Source organism: Erpetoichthys calabaricus, chromosome 13, assembly GCF_900747795.2.
Source record: "Erpetoichthys calabaricus chromosome 13, fErpCal1.3, whole genome shotgun sequence".
NCBI lineage: Eukaryota > Metazoa > Chordata > Cladistia > Polypteriformes > Polypteridae > Erpetoichthys > Erpetoichthys calabaricus.
In genome coordinates this window covers 30,539,652-30,566,379 of record NC_041406.2, presented here as the reverse complement: position 1 = coordinate 30,566,379, position 26,728 = coordinate 30,539,652, and the positions used below count along the sequence as shown (strand labels likewise).

General features: G+C 39.1%; 1 protein-coding gene across 5 annotated transcripts in view; it reads left to right on the top strand.

Moving 5' to 3' along the window:
• LOC114643692 (ly6/PLAUR domain-containing protein 2-like) overlaps nt 1-26,728 on the top strand; it is a 201,288-nt gene that overhangs the window by 53,388 nt on the left and 121,172 nt on the right. For 2 of the 5 annotated variants that reach the window (XM_051935931.1, XM_051935930.1), the window contains exon 2: nt 129-245. The exons of 2 other annotated variants lie outside the window; for them this stretch is intronic. In XM_051935931.1, the coding sequence (XP_051791891.1) occupies nt 129-245 (117 nt within the window). Of the gene's footprint in view, nt 1-128; nt 246-7,900; nt 8,894-26,728 lie in introns of those variants that run through there. One more of the 5 variants, XM_051935929.1, reaches the window with a different exon arrangement.

Sequence of the window (26,728 nt, the reverse complement as noted above, 5' to 3'; positions counted from 1 at the left end):
TAGTAATACTACTTAGAAGCTGTGTATATGATTAAAGTATTAATGTATTTAGTAACTTTAGCAAAGCATTAATTGTTTTTTTAATTTTTCTAAATATTATCAATCTTGCATTTCTTTTTGTTCCCCAGTTCAAGCTTTAAAATGCTACACGTGTCTTTTTGCTACATCAAAAGCAGACTGCACTAAAAATACAGCAACGTGCTCATCTGGTGAAGACACTTGTATGTCTACAGTCAACACAGTCAGTAAGTAACAAGTTAATTTAATTAATGCATATATGAAGCCATTCAGGCATATGTAGTAAAAAAGAATGTCAGCATTTAGAAACATACAAACACCTGCATATTGTTTAACATGAGCTAAGATATTAAAACAATGCAAACTCTAAGCCAAATAATATAACATTTAATAAACAAAAAAAAAGTTGACTGAAGACATTTATAACAAATATTTATTTTGTAAGTGTTCTAATTTATGTCATACATTCAGCAGTGATTGCCCAATGTATCCCAACTGAGACCAACGTGGCCATTTCATCAACATTCAAAGTGCTGCACAAAGCCTGAATTGTCAGGAAGATAAATTACATCATCTCTCTTACAGAGGCAGCATAGCACACAAAATGGAGGACTAACATCATCATTCCTTCACAGAAGCATTCTGATCATTTCTGAACATTGTAGTAGACAGTATGATAACAAATATAAGATATCTGATGAGCTTTAATATATTTAATATACAGTATTTGGTAGACGTTTTTGCATTAAAAGGTGGAGTGCAACAAAACACTTAAGAACACCATGGACAGCATTGTGACACTTTAAAAAATGGGAAGATGTGTGGAGTATTCACAAAAGCTCAACCACATTCATCAGGTCATGTCAGGTACAAAGGGCTCCCGTATCATTCGTTCTTCACTTAAATCCACCAAGAATTGTTCTTTGTTGGCTCAGTCAGTTAGAGTCTGGTTACCTGAGTCCCACAGATTCTGTCTTTGTTATTCTTCTAGAATGCCTGTGTGGTGTGGTTAGTCTCCTAATTCCCTGCTGTTCTGTTTCCTTTCATCCATACATTAGTCACATGTATTGGCTCATGGAATCCAGTATTTCATGAATGAAAAAAAAAAGCCCCACTATGCTCACCCATTTTCTCCAAATAAAAACACAGTGATGATGTCTGTTTGAATGTGCCTATTTTTGAGATAATACATTACAGTGAATGCTATGTCCTTCACCTCTATATTCAGTGGTGAGATGGGCCCTTTTGAAACAAGTTTGACAGTACCTGCTTTATATTAACAGTACAGAGCATCACACAACATTTTAATAGTACGTATGTATAAAGAAAATTAACACCAATAGCATAAAGAGAAATCAAAGTGCAGTTCCATTTCTTCTGGTAATGAGCTAATGTGGGAGAGACACTGGTGGACTGAAAAAGACCATTGAACAAGAAAACAAAAAGAGAAGAAATAGAAACATCAAAATAAAAACAGGAAAATACCATTCTCAGTAGCAGGATTGGTGGCTCAGCATTTAGCACAGCTGCCTGAGAGTCCTGGGTTCAAAGTTTGATCTGGTTACTGTCTTTGTGCAGTTGACACTTTATTTCCGTATTCACATGGGTTTTCTCTTGGTGGTCCTACAAATGCTATATACTGGTGTGACGTGAATGAGTGCAGGAGTGAGCCTTGTGATCGACTGGTGCCTTCTGTACGGTTGCGTTGCATTTGATTTTGCTTGGAGAGGCTCCACAACCAGACATCAGATGGTTGGGAGCATGCACTGATGCAGCATGTTGCTGTACCCACCACATGGCAAACCACTTCAGGATCCCAAATTAGGACTCAAGCACAGCTGTGCAATGGGTGACACCTCTGCACCACACTAGTTTGAAAGGAGCAGAACAGTGTGAGTTTTTTTACAGTGGCTGGAGTGCCAATCCTACCACCAACCCCTGAGGTCCTCCAACTTGCAGGGGCATCAGAAGAAGCTGGTTTAGTAAATAAATGAATGAATGAATGAATAACTAGGGATCAAAAAACTATGTGAAAAGTTAAGTGAAAAACATTGCAATAGCCTACAAGCTCTAAAATGATAACAAAATCTGCCAGTTACTCCAGCAAGAGGAAGAGAAAAAAACCTGGTGTAAAAGCATTAGATACTGTTTAGAAATAATTATAATAATGATGGGAAACAACCAGAATATACTAAAATAATTAAATGAATGCTTCACCCCAAGCATTTACAGAAAGAAAATGGGTAGGAAAACAAATTTTAGATCAGAAGAGTAAATACATTCAAAGCATAAACCACTGGCCCTTGATCTAGTATACCATCAGCAAAAGGTATCAGAGTTTAACTCTCCTCAAGATGGAAGAATTCACAGAGAGCATGGCCCTCTACATTAATGAAACAGAGACATTTACGTTTCTCTCAGGCTTTAATTTCAATCAGTGTTGTTGTCTTTCACACACCTCTTCCTCAGGCAGACTCGGCCCCATTTCAACCCAGTTGTGGCCTGTTTGTATTCTTTTATCTCTGCCACTGTATCACCCAGGTTATTTGGACACTCTGCTACAACCTGATTTATGCAAAGCCTTCAATCCCCCAGTCCAGTACTTTACACAGATTCTTATCTGATCTAATAAGTTGTAAATGTCCAGGAGTAAAATCTGGCTTATCTTGCTTCCTTGCATTTTAAAATTAGATAGTTAGACTTCTCAGCCTGTTTAAACATTTATATTGTCAGACATCTAATTATATATAATATATAATAATGTCTCTCTGTCACATAATTACTTGTGAACCAATGGGACTAAAGTCTTGATCTTAGTCTTAATTGGAAAGCTTATGACCTGGTATACTTTGGAAATTCAAAAAAGTTTTAGGTGACATATTACTGGTGGACAGAAAAGTTTACTGTAATTAAAGATCAGTCCTGCAAGACTACTATTGATAATCCCCAAGACATGGCACATATGTGTTCAGAATTCATAATAAGATATAAGTTCTTACATTTGTAAGCAAAGGATGGAGAGTGTACTGTTGTTTACATCTAGAGTTGTGTAGCATTTAATTTTAAGACTGTAGGTTCACATGTTTCAGTAGCTAATAATAAAAAACAGGAGGCTCAATATTATAAGGCTTGATATTATTCTCTGTTACACTCCTCTCCATTTCATTGGACATTCACTAACAACAATTTAGAGTTTCCCATCATACTAGTCTGCATGTCTTTGGATTGTGCAAGGAAACCAGCTTGGATACCCAAAGTACATGCAAACTCTACAAATGTATGGATAGAGAAAAGATTCATCCCATTGTTTAATTCTCCTCTTTTTGAACACACTTGTTTCTTTATGGCGTCACTGAGAGCTGATTCTGACAGGACATGGTCTTGAATTGGGCATCGGTCCATCTCAGGGGACACTCGCATCCACATGTATGGAAGAATATCATGCAAAACTCCACACATGTAGTAAATGCATTAGTTAACGTATTAATCACATATTTAACATTAATATTCTTTATCTCAGGTTTACACATCATGTCCGCTCATGACAACATTCTGTACTGTCTAGTACTGAAATTCATTAACTTGCAGATAATTGTGATCAGTCATATTAAACAATGTAATACATGTTAAACAAATGCAGACAGACTGTTTACAACTATCAGCATTGATCTACTTATTCTATTGGCACAGTTTATTGTGTTTTAACATGCTAAACATTGAAAATCAGAGTTTGTGCAACCTACACAATCTTTAAGAGTAATGCAAAATCTCATTACATATGGACTTCCAAGTAAATAATATATATATATAAAGTACCCTTTAGTCTTGTCCAAGGTAGTCAAGTATTGTGCCTTACCCAGGTGCTCTAATAGGTCATCCACTCTGGGCATGGGGTAGGCATCGAATTTGGAGTCCTGGTTCAGACGTCTAAAGTCATTGCAGAATCACCAGGAACTGTCAGGCTTAGAAACGAGGACGATAGGACTGGACCAGGGACTATAACTCTCTTCAATGACATCCATGTCTAACATCCTCTGGATTTCAAGTTCCACCTCTGCCCGCTTTGCCTCCGGGAGGCGAATAGGGTCTTTCCCTGACTACCACTCGCAGCTCAGTAATGATGTCGTACTCAATCAGCGAAGTACAGCCAGGTGACTCGCTGACCACTTTGGGGACGGCTCGGACCACTTGTTCCAGCTCCTGCTGTTGTAATGGTGTTAGGTCTGGACCAAGGTTAAGAGCTGGTTTTCCTGCGAAAAGGGAGAGGGCTGTACCGGAGGGTGGAGCCTCGTCCCGATCTCTCCACGGCTTTAACAAGTTCACATGGTACACCCTCTCGCTTGGTCGACGATTCGGTTGTTTCACCAAATAATCTACCAGCCCCTTTCGCTCCCTTACCTCATAAGGGCCCTGCCAATGGGCCAGTAATTTGGAGTGGGATTGGGGAACGAGCACCATCACGCGGTCCCCGGGGTGGAATTCCCTGAGGACAGCACTCCTATTATAACACCGGGCTTGCGCTGTTTGAGCATGAATCATGTGGTCTTTTAGAATAGGCCGAATCTTGTCCATTCTATCATGCATTTGCGCGATATATTCCAAAATATTATTGCCGGGTCGAGCCTCCTCTTCCCAGCCTTCCCTTTAGAATATCTAAAAGTCCCTGGGGTTGGCGTCCATATAGGAGTTCAAAAGGGGAAAAACCTGTGGAGGCTTGTGGCACCTCCCGGTAAGCAAAGAGCACGAAAGGTAAAAGCTCGTCCCAGTTTCTACTGTCCGCGCTGTCTACCTTACGTAATATCTTTCTTAAGCATCTGATTGAAGCGCTCCACTAAACCGTCGGTCTGTGGGTGATAGACAGACGTTCTCAGATGTTTAATACGGAGTAACTTAGCCACCTCCCTGAACATATCCGAAGTAAAGGGAGTACCTTGGTCCGTGAGGACTTCTTTAAGTATTCCCACTCTAGAAAAGAGTTTGACTAATTCCCGTGCGATATTCTTTGATGTAGCGGAGCGTAAGGGCACCGCCTCTGGATACCAAGTTGCGTAATCCACCATGACCAATATATATTTCTGGCCACGGTTCAAAGGTTCAAGGGAACCAACAAGATCAATACAGAGCTTTTCAAAGGGAACGTCAATGAGGGGAATAGGAACCAGAAGAGTGCGGTCCTTCCTAGGTATCTGACGGATCTGACACTCCGGGCAGGACTGACAGAAATGTCGGACCTCCTCATTTATTCCTTGCCAATAAAACCGCAGTTTGATTCTCTCCAGCGTCTTTTCGGTTCCCAGGTGGGTACCCAGGAGATGGGAGTGTGCCAGTTCGCAGACCTCTCACCAGAAGGTTCGCTGTACTAACAACAACTTCCTCACTCCACCTTCGTGATTCGCGACCTGATATAACAGATCATTTTCCAACACAAAGTAGGGCTCTGGTGGCAAGGAACTGTCTGAGTGGTTCGCCACTCACTCACCTGCTGGTCTGTTGTTATGCCATAGCGGCTTAGGATCTCCGTTTTTAAGGAGGTCATAATTCACGGCCTCCTCCTCGGGGAGGTCATAATAGGCCCGCTGCGTAGCACCTTTCAGGTACGGAGCCAAGATGGACACCCATTCCGCTTGCGGCCACTTATTTCGATCTCGAATATGCCCAAGTACGATTCAATATCATCCGCATCCGTCAGCGGCACCACTGGGGGAGGCAGAGGTTGAGCGGGTTCCGGTCTTACCGCTTCTGCCGCTGTTAGCCTTGCCTTGGTCTCCTCCAACTCCCGCGTTGTCGCGGCGTGCGCTATCTGTAGGTTCTGGATCTGGGAGGCCATCCCGGTCAGAACTTCATTTAGGTCCTGTCCTTCAGACATTTTCGGACACTTTTCCAATCCTGCTGACTACGCCACTGTAAAGAAGCACAAAAACGCTCATAAAGGTTTGAGGTTTTTGGCCCCATATACTGTAGAGAAATGTTGAATTATTGTACAAATAATCATACAACAACAGGCATTCATAGCACAGCCCACCATCATGGCGGATGGGGGAACATTTATCTTGCGGGACCGGAAATGGATGAATGGACTGATGGGAAGGAACCGAGATGGATGCTGGGAATGCTGACGTCATCGGGGTGAGACAGAGGGAAGGCAGAAGTGGCGTATTGTTTTGGAGTGTTCAGGTGGAGTCATGGCGGCGGTGCGTCTTTCTTTCTGTAGAAACAAAGAGAGAGAGGTTAGTACCCCGCCATTCCCATCTGACATACAATGTTGCGTCCCATTTTGGGTCGTTCTGCGGCTCCCTAATCGCGCGTGCGTGACTATATATATATATATATATATATATATATATATATATATATATATATATATATATATATATAATATATATATTTAATGTCAACTAACTTAGACTTTCTTATTTACAAACCAAAACTGAAATAAAGCTGAATTCCTTTTATAACTCCTTTGAGTAGTCTAGGAAAAATGAGTGTTGACAGCATTCATTGACACAAATTAAATGTCAGGTTCAAGTATCAAAATTAAGACTAAATTCTTGTTAGTGTTGCCACTACTTTGAAAACAAATTGAGATTTTTAGAAAATTTACTGTATCTGTTAAAGAAGCACTGAAAATGAGCAAATTGGAATAGTAGCGTACAGTATATCTCTAGTAGAGTTCATCATAAAGACACCTACAATACGCACCAAGGCACACACTCGCTCATACAGCACTCTCTCCCAAGCCAGGGAAAATAAATGCGATCAACTTGAAGCTCATCTTACTTTAATCATTTGAAGTGTTAAAGATGAATAAATGTCTGTAAGATATGATCACCAAACTGTGCAGTCACTGTAAATATGCTCCTGTGTAAGAGACTGTCTCAAAACTGTGACATAAATTTGGTGGAAATACAGAAAGTATTAGGATAATAGCAAAAAGGTACATCACTTATTAGTAGATTGTATAAAATAGAGTGCCATGTACTAACAAGCAGCTGATTAGCAAAATGACCAATAAAAAAATGTAAGACAAGAAAAAATCAGGAAGGGTCTAAGAGTAGTGGTGTGATTATCTTTAAAAAAGTGGCATATTGCTTAAGAAAACTGCACCATACATTATAGAATGAATTAAGAAGAATCATCCACATTAGACTGTGGGGAGATACATTGCTGAAATAATTCTTGAAAGTATTTTTGAAATAGTGTCAATGCCTTTTGATATTGTATTGTAATATGGTGAAATGTATGCTATAATGCTGATGTACCCTCTTTGTGGTCACAGGTTAGTGATAAGGATACCAGAAAATATATCATAATGAACTGTAAGTTCTTACGTTTGTAAACAAAGGATGGGGAGTGTACCGTTGTTCTCATCTGCCCTTGAGTAGCATTTTATTTTAAGACTGTAGGTCCGCAAGTTTCAGTAGAAAGAGAGAGGTTGGGAGCATGCACTCACCACACACCGAATTACCTGGACTGGTGATACCTCAGCACCACACTGCAACAGTGGCTGGAGTGCCAATTATGCCACCAACCCCCAAGGTTTCCCTGCAAGATGGTGGACCTGCTTGCAGAGCTGGATGCAGGTTAACATCATGGCCAAGACAAGACAAATTGCAGGTTAAGGGCCTTGCTCAAGGGCACAATGGAGTAGAGTCACTTCTGCTGTTTAAGGGATTCAAATTGGCAACCTTCTGATTTCTGGCACAGATCCCTAGCCTCAGAGCCACCACTCCACCCCATGAAATGCTCTGTGTTTCAGTAATTAATAATAAAATGCATGAGGCTCATTCAAGATTAAATATATGACTGTCTTTTTCGACATTCATAATGTTCATCATACCGTATGTCAGAAGGTCTCATTTGATATTATGATTTTTTTTTCTAGATGGACAATCTACTTATACGAAGATATGTGCCGCCAGTTTGGTATGCTCTGCAGCAGCAGCTCTTAATAGTCAAACTGCAACAACATCATGCTGCACTACTGACTTGTGCAACAGCTCATCCACATTCAAGATGAACTTCTGGCTCTTGGGCTTCTGTGCAGTTGTCATTTTCTTTGTTAGTTGTATCTAGCAGCACAATCTCAAATAATAATAATAATAATAATAATAATAATAATAATAATAATAATACATTTTATAAAGATAATTCTGTATGAGATCACCCAAAGAAAACATTTTAAAATGTAAGAAAAAATGTGAGACCTTAAAAATAAGATTATCAATGTTATTTGGTTTCAGTGTTTTCTTTTAGTGTACTCTTCTATGTGGAGACACATGTTCCCCCTGGGTCTGAATGAGTTTCCTCTGGGTGCTTTGCTTTCCTCCCACAGTGCAAAGACATGCAGGTTAGGTGGATTGGCAATGCTAAATTGTTCCTTGGTGTGTGTGTTTTTGTGTTCTCGCGTGCCTATCCATATGCAGACTCTGATGTTGTTACACAATCGCCAACTGTGGACCTTGTAGCAAAGTGGCCCACTTAGCAAAATCTTTAAATCCAATTAAAACCATTCTTAATACTTCAAGAATAAGTATTTTTGATGGGCGGCATGGTGGCGCAGTCGTAGCACTGCTGCCTCGCAGTAAGGAGACCTGGGTTTGCTTCCCAGGTCCTCCCTGAGTAGAGTGTGCATGTTCTCCCCGTGTCTGTGTGGGTTTCCTCCCACAGTCCAAAAAATGCAGGTTCGGTTCATTGGCGGTCCTAAATTGTCCCTAGTGTGTGCTTGGTGTGTGTGTGTGTGCGTCCTGTGGTGGGCTGGCACCCTGCCCGGAGATTTGTTCCTGCCTTGTGCCCTGTGCTGGCTGGGATTGGCTCCAGCAGACCCCTGTGACCCTGTGTTAGAATACAGTGGGTTGGGAAATGACTGACTGACTGACTAATTATTTTGAATAATTTATATTAAAATAACTTATTTTAATAAAACATAAACATACAGAGATGTTTAGGAGTAATTTTAATAAAACTTCAAGGTTTTACCAAGTGGTGACCTAAGAGGTCCCAAGACTTTTACTCCATGTTGTCCCTGTAGACCAGTCTGAATACTGCAGACAGTTTCACACACTTCATCATTCACATTCATTAACTTTGATATAAATGGCTAAGTGCTTGAAAAGTGGTCCATTACTTAATATGTTACTTTCTATTAACTGAAGAAAAGGCAAATGCTCTGTAACATTTAATTTAATTTTTTGTTAAATTAATTTTAACAAATCTAAAATTTGCTGTTTTCTACTGACAGAGTAATGTAGAACGTAATAGAAAATTAATATAAAAATGTAGAGTGCATAAACTATTTGCATAGTGTCCAATATAAAAAAATGAATGCTTGGTATTTTTTTTTTGCTATATTTCCTTTTGACAAACCACTCTGTAATTAAGTAAAATAAACTTTGTTTGCACAAATGTTACAAGTTGGACAGCTTATTTGCACTTTTTAATTAAAATATTTTTTTGAAAATGTTACTTTATGTGGTTGTTCTGCTTTTAAAATAAAACTGTATGCAGTAAATTCTCAAATTGTGCCTCTCAATTGATTACTAAAGAGTCAAAGAGTCTCCACTTCCATAGCAGTCAATGACACAAGTCTTCACATAGATACACCTATTTTTTTTTGTAAAGAATATGTAAAATCTCCTTAACATTAAAATGCTGCACATCAAAAAATAATCCAAATTCAATGTTAGTATTTTATTGTAGAATTAGCCATATTACCTGTCAAAGATAGGTCATGGAATAATTAAAAATATTTGCTTTCATGCCCTGTGTGTACCTTCAGCACCTTTCCTATATAAAAAAAGTTGTCTTATCAGATGGGATTCAAGAACTAGACTGACTCAAGATGGAGGTTGGTTGAACCATTGTATGCTGTTTGAAGGAGTGTGATGACTTTTGGGGGCATGTATTCAATCTCCAATGATCTCCACAAGGCAGGCCATTGAACACAGTCGAAAGCTGACTTGAAGTCAACAAATGCAACTCTTTCCTCCATTAGTTGATGAATGGTGAAGATATGATTGTAGCATCCTCATTTGGGTCTGAATCCTACCTGTTCTCATATGGTCTCTTCCCAATGTTTTTGCAGCCTTGACTGGACGATCTTCACAAAGATGTTGCCTACAATGGAAAGAAGGCTGATGCTAAAATAGTTCTTCCATTCTTCTGGATGGGCACGATGATGATGGCTTTTTTCCATGTGAGTAGTACTTCTTCTGTGAGCAAGATTGTTTGGAAGAGTGACTGAAGTCGTCAGAGCAAGCAATCTTCCCCGGCTTTGATCACTTCTGCAGTGACCTGGCACACACCTGGTTCTTGCCATTCTTCAGTGCTATTTGTTTTACTTCCTCAATTGTAGGCTCGACATAAATCATCAACACCTCGTGGGGAATATTGGGAGGATAGCTGCTGGTGGTCCCTGAGGTGGGTCGTAACTATACAACTCTTCAAACATATTTTATGTTGACAAATGAGAATAACCATGTGAGTACTCAGAAGACTGTAAATGCCATGATTCTGTGGATAATTTTGAACTAATTTTGTATTTTTAACAAAACGATACGAGGTGAGACACAAAAATAACCGGACTGGGCTTGGGGCTTTCTTGGAAAACCATCTGGAGGTCGGTTGGATGTGAATCATAGAACTATATCCCCTCATACATGCCCTCTCAAACCACCGACTGGCTAGGTATATCCTGTGAATAGCCCAGTCAGTATTTGCACAACAATAACTTCACAAGTTGCCACAATAATGTCAAGTGAAAAAATCGAACAGTGAATCAACATCACATTTCTCGTGAATTTTCTTTTTTTGTAAAGCAGTTTTTGACTGACAAAAAAATTCCTGTCTTCGATTATCCTCGCTACTCATCCGATTTAGCTCCCTGTGATTTTTACTTGTTCCTGAAAATTAAAAGTGACCTGAAGGGAACACATTTTTCTTCAATGGATGAAGTGAAGACAAAAACGAAAAGCCTGTTGAAGAGCCTCAAGCAAGAAGACTTCCAGAGCTGTGTCAATCAATGGAAGATACGTATGGAGCGGTGTAGATATCGGTAGGGGGAGTATATAGAAGGTGACAATGTTTAGAATGCTGTAATTCACCAATAAATATATTTTTTTACCAATCTGGTTATTTTTGTGTCTCACCTCGTACATTATTTTTCCTATTATTTGTTATTGTTACGTGTCACAATCTTACATTTTTACAAGTGCTCTGATTTTGTGGTCTTTTCAACATGGGTGCCACTATTTTATTGTCTGTTGCCATGGCAGTTATTGGTCATTGGATTGTCATTGCACAGAATTTGATGTGAGTGTCCTGAACCTGAAATGACTACTTTGTATTTTTCTTGTATTGACTCTTCGGTTTTTTGACTTCAATGTTTGGTTTCTGTTTTGGTTTTAGCATCACAGCATTTTTTGGCGTGTTTGTTAACAAATGCTCTACACGTTTTTGACTACTATTTTAATTTTTCCCTTGGGTCATCTCCTAGTTCTACTCCTTGCTCACCAGCTGCAATACACAAGGTGAAACTGAATTGAAAGATTTGAATGATAGAATACAAAACTCATTCCTTCTTCTTCTGTACACGTTGTCCAAGTTGTGACCATTCCATGGGTCTTTAGGGGAGCTAATTAAAGATTACACAAGGGGAAGGCTTCAGCAGTGCACAGTGCACAGAGTTGCAAGAATCATTATGTTTATTCAATCTCAGATAATTTGAAAATGCATGTGATGACCTTTATACATTTGCATTAATGACATCACTTGTGGTGCATTTCTGGTGCATCATGGGATTCATTGCAATGATGAGGCAATTGATGTCAAAATGGGGCGCCCACTAGATAAAATAAAATGATGGCAAAAACTGAAGCAAAAATTATTAACTTTTATGGAAAATCTCTTATCACAAAACACCTTGCAGAATGGAATACCTGGTGTCTGAAATAAAGGAATGTTACCCCCCGCCATGAATGTATTTTAAGAAACAATGTCATTCATAACAGGTGAAGGGTACACTTTTGTTTCAGAAAAATTTGGAATTTTGGTCTATTTCTCAGGTCCACCACTATTTTTAAGTTTTGAGAGCCCTGATAGAGCACAATAATAACAAAGAAAATTGAAAATTAAAAAATAACCAAAACACCTAGCCTTTTTATGATTTTTGTACTAGCTCACATCACAGTGTGCTACCATGTTAAATATCCTCTAGATAATGAATTTATACTGCATAATTTGCAAAACTCTCACGATGCAAACTGAGCCCCATTGCCAACAACAAAATGAAGATTGCCATGAAGGAGGAACCAAAATGGACAAATAAATATGAATAGCTTAAAAAGTTTGACGCAAGAAAAATTATAAAAACGCTTGTGTACAGAGTACAAAAATGAGAAGCACAGCTTTACAAAAACCCAAACCACGACAAATATGTGGTGTTATATCACTTTTATTATTCCAAGACTTTAAAATTTTTATAGTCTTTTAAGTCTTTTATGTTGACTTTCAAAAAGCATTTGATAAGGTGCCACATGAAAAGTTGGGCATGAGATTAAAAGAGGTGCGAGTTCAGGGTGTTGTGTGTAGATGGGTGTAGAATTGGCTCAGACACAGGAAGCAGAGAGCAATGGTGTGAGGAACCTTATCAGAACTGGCTGACATTAAAAGTGATGTTCCATATATAATAGAGAATCCATTCAGTCATTACAGAGGCACTTGGAGAGCATACAGACATGGATAGATTTGTGGCAGATGAACTTTAATGTCAGTAAACATAAAGTATTACATGTAGGAAGTAAATTATGTTAGATCTAAATACAAAATGAGAGCTCTGAAAATCAAAAGTACAGCTCATGAGAAGGATTTAGTTATTACTATTTTATTTTTCTTTGATTCTATCTTGCGTTAAGTTTAGTTGCAAACATTACATGTTGTGGTGTAATGCTGTTTGAATTCAGGAAAAGAAAAGATTAAGTGTTAAAACAGCAACTGCACTTGTAATGAGAGTCCTGTGCTATCAGGGGGCCCATACCGCCCCTAAGCTCGGTGTCCCATGGAGTGTGTGACTATCCTGTAATGCAAGGTGAGCTACTGGCTCATGGAGTGACACCCTGGTCTGTAAGTGCCTGCCACTGTTCCATGACACTGTCACGTATTTGTGTGCAACTGGCACTGAAAACATAATAATACAGAACACGTAATGCTCTAACCCCCTCTCTCCAATTTGAAAAATGATTATACAGAGCCTGAATACTTTTTTTTTTATATTATTTTTAAATGACCGGGGAAAATGACAGTTTTTTTTGAGGGAGGGAGAAGAAGATTATTGATCAGGTAAGGGCACTTAATAACAAATTTTATTTTATTTTAGATGTTAGCACTGTTAAAAATAAAAATATAGATATTTGCACAGAAAATATTACATATTAGAATTTGATTTATTGTCTAAATTTATTTTTGTTTTTATTATGTTAAAGTAGTGCCCTCTGCCCTGTTTTTGGCACCTCTAAATTTCTGGAGTGTTACCTGGTTGCCTAGCTCACCTATACCTTGGGTCAGCCCTGATGCTACTACCTTTGTAGAGTTGTATTCCATTATGCCAGCGTTTCTCAACCTTTAAGTATTTGCGACCCGAGTTTTCATAACAGTTTTGATTGCGCCGCCCTAACGTTTTTTTGAAAGGAGCCCACGAATACCAATTTGTTCTTTTTTAATTAATCATATATCGGTGTGTGGGTGTGTTTGTGTGTGTCCTGCGGTGGGTTGGCACCCTGCCCAGGATTGGTTCCTGCCTTGTGCCCTGTGCTGGCTGGGATTGGCTCCAGCAGACCCCCGTGACCCTGTAATTAGGATTCAGCGGGTTGGAAAATGGATGGATGGATATATCATAGATGCATATTTTATTATACCTACTTAACTTTTATCAATATTTATCTAACTCTATATGTATTTTTCTAGTATCAGAATGTAGTTTAAGCTAATTTGTTTTGGTTTCAATATTTTTCATATTTTTGATTCTTGTTTTCTTTTTTTCACATCTGCACACCCCCTTTTTTGTTAGGGGGCATGCCCCACAGTTTGTGAACCGCTGCATTATGCATTCCTTTAGAAATAAACTGAGGCAAGATGTCCAATACTATGGATACCTATCAGAAATAATGCTGCAGCGTCTCTCTGCAGCTGAAGTAGGAAAGTCATAGAAAGAATTCACTGCATTAATTGATACTTTGAAAAATGGTTTGACTTTTCCAACAGCAACTGGTTTTATTGTCTTCAAACACCCCCTCTCTCCAAGATGGCAAGCTCACCTCCAGTGACCGTGAAAAAGTCAAACACATCATCTGTGCAGTCACTGGAAGACCCTTTGCTTGACTGAGCTTACTAAGGCCAACTCTAGTCCTGGCTGCAGTGGCTGCAGGTTTTTATTCCAATAAAGCTGCTTAACTAGAAGCCAATCCTCACTGATCTTCTTCTTCTTCTTTTGGCTGGTACTATTAGGGGTCGCCACAGTGGATCATCTTGTTTCATATCTTCCTGTCCTCTACATCTTGTTCTGTCACACCCACCACCTTCATGTCCTCACTCATCACATCCATAAATCTTCTCTTAGGCCTTTCTCTTCTCCTCTTCCCTGGCAGCTCTATCCTTATGATCCTTCTCCCAATATACCCAGCATCTCTCCTCTGCACATGTCCAAATCAATGCAATCTCGCCTCTCTGACTTTGTCTCCAAACCGTCCAAATTGAGCTGACCCTCTAATATACTCATTTCTAATCCTGTCCATCCTTGTCACACCCAGTGCAAATCTTAACATCTTTAACTCTGCTACCTCCAGCTGTGTCTCCTGCTTTCTGGTCAGTGCCACCGTCTCCAACCCATATAACATAGCAGGTGTCACTACCGTCCTGTAGGCCTTCCTTTTCACTTTTGCTGATAACAAATTACTCCTGACACAGTCATACTGCCAACATTCAAAGTTCCTACCCTCAGATCCACTCTCTTTACCTTCTTCCTCTCCTCTTTCCTCTGGACACGTCTCCCCCCTCTTCTTCTCCTTCTTCGGCCAACAGTAGCCCAGTTTCCGCCAGTACTCTGTTGGCTAACAGTACTGGTGGAGGTCACTGTTAACCTAGGGCTCGACCGATCCGGTATGAAAATCTGTCTTATTGTCCGCATGTAAGATCTGACAAAATTTTACACCAGATGCCCTTCCTGACGTAACCCTTCCCATTTATCCGGGCTTGGGACCGGCACTAAGAAACACACTGGTGTGTGCATCCCCTGTGGCTGGGTTAAGCCAATCCTCACCAATAACAGGTCTTATTTAATTTCATGGCTTGTTAGTGTTTTAACTCTACCATGTTAGTTCATTCTCTTATCATAGATTTTTTCCCAACTTTCTAATGATACTTGTATCATTCAAATGATTTGAAGCCTAAAGCAGATGAGCAATTTTCAGTTCTTCACATTCTCTTCAGTTTCCTTCTGAGTATGTAATTAAACCAAATAGCTAATGATGAATACAGACGGGTGGAAATGGAGACAAGCTAGATGGAGAACTGGTTTCTTTGTCATTTGCATCTTATTGCTAATAAGGAGCAGCGACAACAATTAACACAGCTGTTTAAGACTAAAACGAGCAATGAAAGGTTCAAAATCTTAAAAAGCCAGACAATTAATGAAGCAGAAAAATGTCACTTCAGCAATAACTGCTTCGGCAGCAATGAATGAAGTTCATTCTCAAGAAGTAATTGGGTTGGAACAAAAACCAGAAGCCACTGCGGCCCTCCAGGACTGATGTTGCTCAGCCCTGATTTAAAGTGTCTGAGTCTTAATTAGCAAATAAATTAAATGAAGTTAATCAGTAGCCAAAAGTAGTCACTAAGTAAGAAAATAGAAAGAAAACCTGTAACCACTGTGGCTCTCCAGGATTGGAGTTGGCCAACCCTGCAATGGCCAGTTTGTGTTCCTCACATGAACTGCCTGAGATTTTACTTCAGAGGAAACCTGACGCTTGCGGCACCACAGGAGCAAATGGCTGTGATGTGAATGCAGACTCCAGTCACGTGAACTGGTCAAACCGTGCAGTGCAGCAGCTGTGTGGCAGATGGCAGAATGATTGCGATCGAGTGGAAGGACAAGAAACACGTCTGCATCCTAACTGTTGCTCAAAATGCAGCAAAGGCGAATGTTCTTACAATTGGACATGTGCATGTCAGTATGCCTGGTGATGTGGTAAGTTAGAAATAACACAGTGGATGGTGTCGATCTTTTGGGTCAGGCACTCCCATTCTACCCCGTCATGCGCCGGCAACGGAAAAAATATTACTAAAAAATTATTTCGACATCTGCTTAAACAGTGCTTGGGTGCCGTTGTGACTGTTTCAAAACATGTCACATGATCGGCACGTATAGTAAATCTGCATCGGTACAGCAATGGACGCTAGACGTACAGAATATGCCTTTTCCTACTGTATTTATGCTGATGTTTTTGTATGTACATGTTTCAGTTATACATAACATATTTTGTCGATGAAAAAGCTTAAAGGCTAAGTAAGCTGTGGTGTCAGTCACAATGTCTTTTAGAGGTCTCAGTTCACACCGCGTGGTATTTAGTTAAAATGGCATGTGATTTTTAACTTGCAAGAAGGGGGCAGAGGGAGCGACACCGCTGAAGTTCAATTTCATTCAGTTTTATATTATGCATTTGTATTCTTTTTAATGCCTAATTTCTGATTTGTTTTATAGTTAATGGATATTATTTTTATTTTTGTCCCATGTCCACAGAATGCATTGTGTTGCAAAGCCTGTATAAGAAATATGTGTATTGTATTTGAATAAAGTGCATCGCCTGATGCCTGCCAATGTCATGGTGTAATGGGATGGGGAATGGGTGGCGAAAATGAACCTTGCCTCAGGATTAGGTATCTTGTAACGCACCGGTGTTCTGTCCAAGCAGGCAACCTATCCACATGTGTGCCAAAGCTGTTCTGTGCATGCACAGCAGGGCCAGGACAAGGCACTTGCCTTGGGTGAACAATGGGAAAGGGCGTCAAATTGATGAAAATTGAAAATTAATAAATTGCAAAAGAAAAAAAGAAAAAAGCCAAATGTATGTTGCAATATTCGTCAAATACCTTAAGCAAACTGATGATTTGCATTGGACGCTCTCGCTCGGTACACTCGTTTCCTCGTATGATATAAGGAGTAATAGATATTTTAATATCACAACTTAGATGGAGATATGAAAAACTATATGGGATTTGTCTGATTTTGAATTTTTAACAGGTGAAAAATTAAAGTCGATGGATACAGAATAAAAAGCAGCTTGTGATATATCCCTTAAATATCCAAACGATATACAGTGGTGTGAAAAACTATTTGCCCCCTTCCTGATTTCTTATTCTTTTGCATGTTTGTCACACAAAATGTTTCTGATCATCAAACACATTTAACCATTAGTCAAATATAACACAAGTAAACACAAAATGCAGTTTTTAAATGATGGTTTTTATTATTTAGGGAGAAAAAAAATCCAAACCTACATGGCCCTGTGTGAAAAAGTAATTGCCCCCTTGTTAAAAAATAACCTAACTGTGGTGTATCACACCTGAGTTCAATTTCCGTAGCCACCCCCAGGCCTGATTACTGCCACACCTGTTTCAATCAAGAAATCACTTAAATAGGAGCTGCCTGACACAGAGAAGTAGACCAAAAGCACCTCAAAAGCTAGACATCATGCCAAGATCCAAAGAAATTCAGGAACAAATGAGAACAGAAGTAATTGAGATCTATCAGTCTGGTAAAGGTTATAAAGCCATTTCTAAAGCTTTGGGACTCCAGCGAACCACAGTGAGAGCCATTATCCACAAATGGCAAAAACATGGAACAGTGGTGAACCTTCCCAGGAGTGGCCGGCCGACCAAAATTACCCCAAGAGCGCAGAGACGACTCATCCGAGAGGTCACAAAAGACCCCAGGACAACGTCTAAAGAACTGCAGGCCTCACTTGCCTCAATTAAGGTCAGTGTTCACGACTCCACCATAAGAAAGAGACTGGGCAAAAACGGCCTGCATGGCAGATTTCCAAGACGCAAACCACTGTTAAGCAAAAAGAACATTAGGGCTCGTCTCAATTTTGCTAAGAAACATCTCAATGATTGCCAAGACTTTTGGGAAAATACCTTGTGGACTGATGAGACAAAAGTTGAACTTTTTGGAAGGCAAATGTCCCGTTACATCTGGCGTAAAAGGAACACAGCATTTCAGAAAAAGAACATCATGCCAACAGTAAAATATGGTGGTGGTAGTGTGATGGTCTGGGGTTGTTTTGCTGCTTCAGGACCTGGAAGGCTTGCTGTGATAGATGGAACCATGAATTCTACTGTCTACCAAAAAATCCTGAAGGAGAATGTCCGGCCATCTGTTCGTCAACTCAAGCTGAAGCGATCTTGGGTGCTGCAGCAGGACAATGACCCAAAACACACCAGCAAATCCACCTCTGAATGGCTGAAGAAAAACAAAATGAAGACTTTGGAGTGGCCTAGTCAAAGTCCTGACCTGAATCCAATTGAGATGCTATGGCATGACCTTAAAAAGGCGGTTCATGCTAGAAAACCCTCAAATAAAGCTGAATTACAACAATTTTGCAAAGATGAGTGGGCCAAAATTCCTCCAGAGCGCTGTAATAGACTCATTGCAAGTTATCGCAAACGTTTGATTGCAGTTATTGCTGCTAAGGGTGGCCCAACCAGTTATTAGGTTCAGGGGGCAATTACTTTTTCACACAGGGCCATGTAGGTTTGGATTTTTTTTCTCCCTAAATAATAAAAACCACCATTTACAAACTGCATTTTGTGTTTACTTGTGTTATATTTGACTAATGGTTAAATGTGTTTGATGATCAGAAACATTTTGTGTGACAAACATGCAAAAGAATAAGAAATCAGGAAGGGGGCAAATAGTTTTTCACACCACTGTACATTCTGTAGAATTCTTCTCAGAAATAATCAGTTTCAAAAATCAGGCAATGACGCTAATTCCAGACCTTAAAGCAGCTACAAGTTTAGATCTTTTAAAAATGATTCATGAATATAGTTTAGTTCAGTCCTATCCAAATTTAGAAGTTGCATTGAGAATATGTGCAGAGGAGAGATGTTGAGTATATTGGGAGAAGGATGCTAAGGATAGAGCTTCCAGGGAAGAGGAAAAGAGGAAGGCCTAAAGCCTTAGGTTTATACTTCATGCGACGCATGCTGCAGCAGACGCTCCTGCTATGCAAGCGTTGTACTGTTTATACTTGTGCGCGTACTTTACGTAAATCTGGAAGAATCCACCAGGTGGCAGTGTGAGATATCATCACGGTGAGAACAGGTTTGGCTTCGCAGTGTTGTAAATTGCCTGGAACACAGATTAAATTCCGGTGACACCTCACCGCAATATCTCTGAAAAGGATGTTTAATGATTATATCCACCAATCCAGGGATTGTCCATTCCAGCAAGCATTGGGCATGAGGGTGAAACAATCCCTGGACCGGCATCAGTTCATCGCAAGTTGGATATTATTGGGAGGTCACATACACACAAGCGTAATTTTAGTGTCATCAAATCTGCATATCTTTGGAAGGAAACGGGAGCACACTGTGGAAACCCAGAAGGAAAACATGCAAATTCCAGGCAGAGAATAACAGCGACGTGACTCCCTGCGAGACAGCAGTGCTACCGCTCTGCCACTGTGTCACCCTCATGTGTGTAATTATTAACAGTATTTATTATTTAAACGAAATTAACAATTTTTCTGTAAAATGTAACATACATACTTCAATACGTTTCATCATGAAAGTGATATCAGGTATAAACAGAGGTGGGTAGAGTAGCCAAAAATTGTACTCAAGTAAGAGTAGCGTTACTTCAAAATACTATTACTCAAGTACAAGTAAAAAGTAGTCATCCAAAAAATTACTCAAGTAAGGTAAAAAAGTATTTGGTGAAAAGACCACTCAAGTACTGAGTAACTGTTTGATCATAATAAATTATTTATTTTTTAGAAATGTTGTAATAAGACAGACAAAAATATAATGTGCAAATTCTGCTATTTCCAAATAATAAAATAAAAAATGACTAAAAATAAATAACATCTTTACAAAATAAAGATGCACAAATAACACAAAGTTCCAAATCTCAGTTTTTCACAACAAAGCTTTTGAAGCCAATACCTACAGTAGATAACATGTATGTTTGAACAGTGCAAACTACTTACAGTGACAAGATATACTGACTGTACACTGACAGTATAATACTGCATATTCACTTGCCCTCCAAATAGCACAGCTGATAGAAAATAACATTAGAACAAGGCAGTTTGTGCACGTACAACAAGTCCCACTTTACTTTGACTGTTTGTGTCTGTGCATGTTTGGTTAAAATGTGCTTGTTCTTCACTCAGTGAAGTGATGGTTAAGCTTCAGCAGGAGTTGGCTCTCATTTTTCATGTACAAGTGGAACCTTTGATTGCGAGTAAGTTGGTTTGCGAGTGTTTTGCAAGACGAGCTAAAATTTTTAATAAATTTTGGCTTGATAAAGGTCTTGCAATACGAGTAGTCCAGTTATACGCTTTGTCTGCCGAGCGTCACGTGATCAAAACTGAGCTGATGGTTCTTTTCTCTCTCACTACGGGATTGTGGAATTGTCAGTTGGCGTGCCTCACTCATATAGCCAACATCCGTATGAGTGTATACTGTTTACTACAGCATTGTGACCACATGCGTGTGCTGTGATGTGTGAGTCCCCGTCTTGCACCCCAAAACACGAAGTCTCAATACATCAGTGACACCATCTTTATTCAGCTTGAAACAGGAACAGCGCGGTTATTTATTGTAGCGGGATCTGCCACTCTACTATACACAGACACAGCAGTCAGGCAGCGTCATGGCCAGGTTAGTGGCCAAGTAATACAGTGCCCTGCGCATGTATAATTTTCTAAGTATCACCCATCAATGGCAGGTGCTTATAGCTTGACAGTGATCTTTTCGGATTTGCTTTTACGGCAAACTGCTACAGCACTGGGTGCCTGCGGTTGCTTCAGGACACTCTTCTGCGTGTCGTCCCGTTGGGTGAAATCCCACAAGAGTTTAGAAACTCACTCACACCAGCCATGATTCTTTTAAAGGTAAAGTGCAGGTTAATTTGTTTTATGTATTTTTACTTTATATTTTGTATTAATCATTTTTATATGAATAGTTTTGGGTTGTGGAACGAATCATCTGAGTTTCCATTATTTCTTATGGGGAAATTTGCTTTGATATATGAGTGCTTTGGATTGCGAGCACGTTTCCGGAACGAATTATGCTCACAAACCGAGGCTCGACTTGTATTCTTTCTTTCCCTGTCCTCTGTCTGTGAGGAGTGGTCACGTGACCACGGGACATGTGCATGGCTACATCTGATTTGTGAAACAGAGTCTTGTGATTATTGTTGCTACGTCTGATTGGTGAAACAGTCATGCAGTAGATCCACTGGTGGCTTCTCTCTGGCAAAAATATAGCGTATCTAATGGAAAAAGTAACGATTCGAGTGTTGCCCAATGTAGCGGAGTAAGAGTAGCGTTTCTTCCTCACAAATGTACTCAAGTAAAAGTAAAAAGTATGGTTCAGTAAAACTACTCTTAGAAGTACAATTTTTTAAAAAAGTTACTCAAGTAAATGTAACGGAGTAAATGTAACTCGTTACTACCCACCTCTGAGTATAAATCTTAGGATTCAAAATGTGCAGAGAGTTGGAATATCATACATTTAATGTGTTCTGTGTGGCGATCTATTGCTGTTTGCCATTGCTGTCAGGTTCGGAGGAGGAGCCAGAAAAAAAAGACGGCACAGAAGACGGTATGTGAGACTTTTAAAATGTATCGTATCATTACGATCGGGAATATGCGATGCTTGAATATAAAAGCACCACGAATGCATTTGTATGTTGGCATTTTGGTTCACCACATCGAACTATTCATCAAACATCGAAGCACGCACATCAATCTCGTAAGATCTGCAAAGTGGCTTTCTGTCACATGTAGATAGTAACCAGAGACTCTGACGTCACATTCCAACTTTTATCACACTGCGCCCCCCGACTTTTTGCTGGTACTGCAACTTGCACATGCGTCACGTTAATTTCAGAGGACCTCCTCAGAGGACGCGTCAAATGAACGCTGGGAACGCATGGCAGCCATGATGTAGGCACGTACGCGTTCTGAGCATGAAGTATAAACGAGCCCTTAAAGAAGGTTTATGGATGTGGTGAGAGAGGACATGCAGGTGATGGGTGTAATAGAACAAGATGCAGAGGACAGAAAGATATGGAAGAAGATGATTCGCTGTGGCGACCCCTAATGGGAGCAGCCGAAAGAAGAAGAAGAAGATTGAGAATATTCCAAACACTACCTGTTACTGTAGCTTCTGGTGAAAGAAGCTTTAGTAAACTAAAAATTATCAAAACATATTTAAGATCATCACTTGCTCTGGAATAATGGCCAAATATGTCAAAAAAGTAAAACTTTAAAAAAAGATTTCATATTGGGCATTTATTTAATTATTTATTCATTGTAATTATATTAAATTTTGTTTTGTACAAAGTATTATTGATATTATTTTGTCTCTATTATTAAATTAAATTACAGAAAAAATTGTAATATTCTAATTCATCTTATGTGTAATGCTTATTATGCTTTTCTTTTGTTAAGGTTGGTGTGAGTTTATTTGTAATATGTGCAATTTTATGTTCCTTTTACTATAGTACTATTACTGACTTCTGTGATTTTTTATTAAATAACTAATAAATTAATTTTGTTCTCAAAATCATGAATTATTTATTTTTATTTAATGCTTATTAGTAATAAAGAACTATATACATAGGGGCGCAAATTTATCCTCCTGCCTCAGGTGAGAATACCACTAGGCCCGGCTCTGATGCACAGTATACATTTAATCTAAAACACGAGTTAATAAATAAGTTACTTAAGTAAATAAAATAAATTAAAACAGATCTTACTTAAATTATCATTTGTGACTAACGCTATTAGGAGCAAACATATCCAATGCCTCGATCCAAATGTCTTTCCCATTTTAATGTTTTTTTTTTTTTGTCAAGTACTGTTGTGATTGGTTTTTGCAACCTGAGAAAAAAAAAACTTTGGCTGATGGTCATAATACAATAAAAAAAATGTATGTTTATTTGGACATTTTGACTTTTAAACGTGTAAATACATGTATGTGTAGCATATTTTGACATGGCAGCACAAATCGTCAGGACACTGGCCCTGTTTAGCATGTTCTATTTATCTTCATTGTGTAAGTTAGACCACCATACTGACATACCCCAAGTTGGACCTGCCACTTTCAGGGGCATTTGTACTACAAATAATTGAAACCCCAGAAAGGTGATCTCTATTGAACTAATTCTGGGACTTGTATAAAAGCAAAATTTCTTCTCCACTGATAATTTAGGTGTGTCATATTAAAGAGGCTGAATTCTTATGACATTATTTTGTGTTTTATATTTGAAAGTAATTTAGACCAGTTTGTTGCTTTTACTTTCACATTAAGGGTTCTCTTTCTGTTGATCAATGTAAAAAAAACCAAATATAAATTCATTGTGACTCAATGCTGTATGTATATCAATAAAACAGGAAAGCTTCCAACTACTTTTTACTGACACTCTACTTCCTTAACGTTCTGCAGGTCTGGCCCTCAAGTACAGGGGCCTAAGTGCAGTAGCTGTAGAACTAGTATTGCACACAAAGTTATTTAAAAATGTATATATTTTTATGTGCCATTTGTTTAATCAGACATATTATGACTTCATTCAAAATCAAGTGCCTTTTAAAGAGCCATCTGTGCAGAAAACTACAAATTGCTAAAGAGCACATAAACATTTACTCTCAAACGTATATCTAATAAAAATTGAAAGACTTATTAGTGTAAGCAATGCTGTTCATTTCAGGTAAGAGGACATTTTGTTCTTATTACTTGCACTTAAATATACAGTATGTAGTTTACACTGGCATTCTGCCAATGTAATGTTGCTACTGGAATTGCAACACACTCACATGGGTCAGTTTGAAACTGCCAATTAATTAACCTTTCTTGAATGTAGGAGGGAAACAGAAGTATCTGGGAGAAATCCCACTCATGCAGGCACAGGGAGAACATGTAAGTAATTCCAGACATAGACCTTCAAACTCAGTATGTGCCGGATCGATGACGTGACAGTGCCAGCACACCACTCATGTTGTAACACACTAGGGTTTGATTCCAAGTGGAGGATCCATCATGGTTGATACTAAAATCGAGCACATTCTCAGTATTTTTATAACCAGGGGCACAGTTCTACATGCCAGAGCCCTTAACAGAACAGTACTAATGGGACCATTCTCAGCCAAATGATGTGTTAAACCATTTAACAACACTGTTGCTAACAGAATATTATTGTGTATTTGTGTCATTACAGACCAGATGCAAAACATTACTATTACCTTCTCACAATAGGGGCCATACATACCAAATTCTGCCAAAATAGGACTGAAGCAATTCTTTGTGACCCTCCTCACCCTGGGCACAGTCTGCTTTTCAAACTGGGGTCAGCCCATTGGTACCAATGCTAGCATCTCCCAGCTCAAAAACAGTATTTACCCCTCTGCAGTCCATCTTCTAAATAATATGCATTACGGTTAGAATAAGTAAAGTGTACATTAGCACACACATTCAGCCATCAACAAACTGCCAAGTCACGGAAGTGTTCTGTTTTGTATTTGTATTGTCTTACACTTTTTTTTTCGTATTGTATATGAGAGACCTGTACTGCTTTGTGTATCTAAATTGCTAGATCGAGTAAAAGTTTTCTGTGTAGATCTGTGCACAAGACAAATAAAAACTTTTGCATCTTGAATTATTAGTGTGCATGATTATGATCTCACGTTTTGTTAACACTGAAAACCAAATGCAAACAAATAGTCTTATAATGTTATGTAGAACAAAGTAAATAAGAGGTCTTACTACATTAATTTTTTGGTTGCAAAGTAATTAATAATATCCACAATCTTGACGTGATGCACAGGCACCCAATCGTATGAAGCTACCAAACTGTTCAGTCTTTTCTGCTACATCGCTAGACTGTAAGCTGTAAGTCAGTCATTTCCTCATGGATTTCAGCCACTGTCTTTATAAAGACCGCTCAGTCTGCCATTGTAGAATAAATAAAATCTGGCTGCGTTGGACAGTAGGGCACTAGAAGTGGGGACCTGGCATCACCTGTTCCAAAGACTTCCCTCTGGCAAACACTTTTGTACAGTGGAAGATAAAACAACATGTCCTCTAGATAGTTTTTTGCCACATGCAGTTATTCTGGCTCATCAGGTCAGAGCTTGTACTCAGTATCTATATATGACTGCACACTAGACTACCTGGACTTCTTAAATCCCACTTTATTTCTTTATATTTTGATTGGCCTTGTATGCTGCATCATATTTTATTATTTAGATTTTATCTTTTATATTCTTGCCAACCCCACCAGCCTGCGCTACGCACCAGCCACTTCATATCTCTGCTACTCGTGGGGCTGAACGTAGCCCAAGGAGGCGCGGTCGCTCCTTGGAAATCTCCTCTTAAATGGTGATACAATGGGAAACAAATAGTTTTTTTTTTTTACCTCCTATTTGCTCGATCACGTGATCTGCATCTCACACAGCGCTTTGAACATTTAAAAGCCTGTACAGCAGCTGTCCTACTCTTTATCTTTTATTTCTGGCCCTGGGCGTGGTTAAATCTCTTGGTACAAAGTCTCGTCTCGCGGGACATGAGTTCTTGATATTTTTTAGTTTATAATTTAAAAACAGATGAAAAATCTGAAAATCTTACAACATCACATTAAAGTTCAATAAATACTGAAAAGAATGATACCAAACATATATATGTAGGTTTTAAAATAAGCCAGATTTAAAGCATGACAAAAAACGTGTCATAAAAACGTCACATAGAATTGTTGCACAAAATTGTTGCACTTTTAGGCTTAGGATTTTATATATAGAGAGAAGATGTTGGCGTTTTATGTTGCACCAATACTACCAAGAAAATTCACATTAAGTACACAATAATGTACTTGGCCAATAAAGTAAGTTCTGATTCTGATTGATTTGTGTGATGGCCCACTTTGGTTCAAGTCAGTAGAGAAGGGTCTAGCTGCATCCTGGACCCCTCGCAAGCCAAGAGGAACTGCTCCAGTTTCACACCCATCAGCGTTTCTGTTTTTAACTAAACAGTAAAGTAACATCAGTAGCTACTTACCCAAATTAATGAGAGAAACCCAACAGTGATATGTATTGAAGCCACAGGTCTCAACCTTCTGACATACACGTTGTAAATGTTATTAAAAGTGGCTTAAATGGAATGGCGACACTATGACACAAAGAAGATTTGCCTCAAGTTTGAATTGTACAGCAGACATGCATCTAATCTTATATCACAGCTCCAGCTTATTCAAAACTCAGCTGCAAGAGTCCTTACTCGAACCAGCAGCAGCGAGCACATCACACCCATCCTGCTCCATCTTCACTGGCTCCCTGTGTCTTACAGAATCGAATATAAAATCCTACTAATAACCTACAAAGCCTTAAATAACCTCGCGCCAAACTACATCAGTGACCTTCTCCATCACTATGTGCCTGCC